The sequence below is a fragment of the Capsicum annuum genome, chromosome 3 (genome assembly GCF_002878395.1).
Source record: "Capsicum annuum cultivar UCD-10X-F1 chromosome 3, UCD10Xv1.1, whole genome shotgun sequence".
Classification (NCBI taxonomy): domain Eukaryota; kingdom Viridiplantae; phylum Streptophyta; class Magnoliopsida; order Solanales; family Solanaceae; genus Capsicum; species Capsicum annuum.
In genome coordinates, this window is record NC_061113.1 from 264029286 (window position 1) to 264032464 (window position 3179).

Genomic DNA, 3179 nt, shown 5'->3' on the forward strand with positions numbered 1-3179 from the left:
TATTATAATTCAAAATTAATACTTTAATTACTGAGCAAAAAATAAAAATAAACCAAAGTAGCTGGTAAAGAGGGGGAGGGCTTCCTGAGGTACAAATTCTTCTTTGATCTTTTTCCGTTTTTTTAACTTTTACAGCTAGCAACTTCTCATTTATTCACAAAAGGCCCACTTATAATTACCGTTCACCACCTTTCGTTATGTCACTGTACCAATTTAACCCTACACTTTATTCGTATCTCCACATTTTTCTCTTTGTTTCTTATTGGTTTTTTCTATAAAAAGCCCATTTCTGTTTCCCATTATCTTAAGGGGAACAACAGGTACACTCCTCACAGTAGCAGTAGCCAGCTTTCGCCATAATTTCAGCCATGGCACATCAATTTCTCAGACTCTTCCTTATTTCAGCCATTTTCACCATCTTCCTCTCCCATATTTCAGGTGCACTAGCCATTTCTTACACAAATAGCCACTTGTCTGCTATAACTTTTCACTGATGCTACTTTTTTTTTTTTTTTTTTTTTTTTTCAGTTTCAGCTACAACAATGACATTGTACAACAAATGTAACCACGCAGTGTGGCCAGGGATTCAGCCAAGTGCAGGCAAGCCGATTTTAGCTCGTGGAGGGTTTAAGCTTATGCCTAACAAGGCTTACCGTCTTAGCTTACCAGCTGGGTGGTCTGGTCGAGTTTGGGGTCGTCATGGTTGTGCTTTTGATGCTTCTGGCCGTGGGAGATGTGCTACCGGGGACTGTGGGGGTGCACTTTTTTGCAATGGTATTGGTGGGACCCCTCCGGCTACACTGGCGGAGATTACATTGGGGAATGAGCAGGATTTCTACGATGTCAGTCTTGTTGATGGATACAATCTGGCTATTTCTGTAACTCCTGTTCGAGGCAAAGGTGAGAATATGGTGACTACCAAGTGTTTAATGACTTATTTGTCCTTGAATTATTAGTGCTTCTGTGCTTTCTATTCTTTGGATGGCTTGGCTTCGTAACAGGGGTATTTTTGTCATTACATAGATTATTACCTCTTCTTTGATGATTAAGGCTTGTAGTTTTAGATCTACGAAATCTACGCTGAGTCTATAGCTTAGGTAGACATTTAAAACTAAGTTGAATAAGTATATACATATGTTCTGGTTTTGCGAAATTTGTCACGTATAGTACATGTGTTATTCAAATTATGATAGTATAACCTATTTGTCCATGTCTAAAGTTGGAGTCAAGTGATACATTTATATATTATGCCTTTGATATTTAAATTATATGTTTAGATTTGTGTTTTTTCTAGGACCTAGATTAGCCATTATTTAGACATTGATCTTAAATTAATGATCAAACGGTCCCTAAAATATAACATCTTTTTGAGGAGGTATCCAACTAAAAAATATGACTCCCTCCATCCCAAATTAAGATGACACATTAATTAAGAAAAATAATTAATAATATAATTAGTTTATTATCGTATTCCTATCAAATGATCTTTATATTTTAATTTAAAGAAAAAATAATTAATACAAAGGATAAAATATAAGAAAACGAATTGTCTCTTCTTGATTAATAAAAAAAGATAAAATCAAATTAACAGGTAATTTGGGACGGAGGAAATAGTAAAATTCCTATTTAAATTTGTTTTAGAGCCTCTTTGTGAAATTAGGCTTTAGACCCTTAATTTTATTGAGCCGATCCTAACTCCACCTCGTTTGCCATCTTAATAATGACCTCTAGTCGCAGTATAGACTAGTTACAAGAAAACAATTATCACTTTCATTCGGCGACAATGGGTTAGTATTTTTCTCTTTTGACAGGGAAATGCAGCTATGCTGGGTGTGTGAGTGACTTGAACACAATGTGTCCAGCGGGTCTACAAGTGAGGTCTCATGACAAGAGGCAAGTAGTGGCTTGCAAAAGTGCCTGCTCGGCCTTTAATTCACCAAGATATTGTTGCACTGGAACCTTTGGAAATCCACAATCTTGCAAGCCAACAGCTTACTCAAGGATATTCAAGACTGCTTGTCCTAAAGCTTACTCATATGCTTACGATGATCCCACTAGTATTGCCACTTGCACTGGCAGCAGCTACTTGCTCACCTTCTGTCCTCACCACTAGTCTTGTCACTTGTTCTTTTCACTGTATGTTAGTACTTATTATATTATTAGTAGTATTAAATCAAATCAAATACATAGTAGTCGTGATTTTAGACTTCCACCATATCTCCTCTCGGTTAGATTCCTTGCTACGTGACGTATATTGTATGATCATCATCATTAGTAGTATTGGTCACTAGTGGTGGATTCTATTTAATTGGCAGCAGTAATCATATTTAGTAGTTAATTATGTATAAGTTGTGATATTGTTGGTGCAATTATTCTTTGACACAGTTTTGAGCATGCAGGATCTCAATTTAGATAGTTTTTACTATTTGTTTACACTGCTATATAAAATACTAGTATCAAATTAAATTAATCTAGAGCTATTGTGTTTCTCGACTATTTTATGGGGGTATTTGCAACTTTTTGTCAACACAAATTCGAGGCAACTCCTATGGTAATTTTGATTTGGCAAACCAAGCAACTTGATATAGTCGATCATAGTGTAACGTCCGTATAAAAGTATTTTTCCTTCTTAACAATTGAACTTGAAATTCATGCAAGTAGAAGTCCTTTTTTTGTTTTTCCTACTAGAAGGTTTATTTATATAAATTGTCATTAATCATGCTGCTCCTTTTAATTTCATTTAACGTGTATACTTAAAATATTAGCTATACGTTGGATAAATTCCATTTTGAAATGCTTACCCCTATCGATTATTAGTGGGAAAAGTAAGTTGTATTTTCGAAAGGAATCTTTGTAACGTGTCATGTTGGGCAAGGGGAGGTAAAAGGTAGGAAAACGTTTAGAATTGAGAGAGAGTAATGATTTCATCAAAAAAAGTCTTCACGTCTCTGCTTTCCCTGTTCATTTCAGTTCTAACAACTTTTGTTTTTATGATTTTTATTATTAGTCAAAATGAATGTCATTGGACTCCCATTATGCACGTCCGCACTCGTGAGATTTCGATTTGAGTTGATTTTCAATTAAAAAAAGAATCATTCTAACTGCGTCATTATACCGTAGTATTTCTTTTTAAAAAATCATTTGATTCGAACCAGAAAATTTACTGATGAAACACTCTC

General features: G+C 34.9%; 1 protein-coding gene across 1 annotated transcript; it reads left to right on the plus strand.

Annotated features, from left to right (window-relative positions):
- Positions 1-207: 207 nt before the first annotated feature.
- Positions 208-2394, plus strand: LOC107854470 (thaumatin-like protein). Its single transcript, XM_016699479.2, has 3 exons — positions 208-438; positions 529-900; positions 1812-2394. Exons 1-3 carry the CDS (start codon positions 369-371, stop codon positions 2111-2113), a joined length of 744 nt encoding a protein of 247 aa, XP_016554965.1. The 5' UTR covers positions 208-368; the 3' UTR covers positions 2114-2394.
- The last annotated feature ends 785 nt before the right edge of the window (positions 2395-3179 follow it).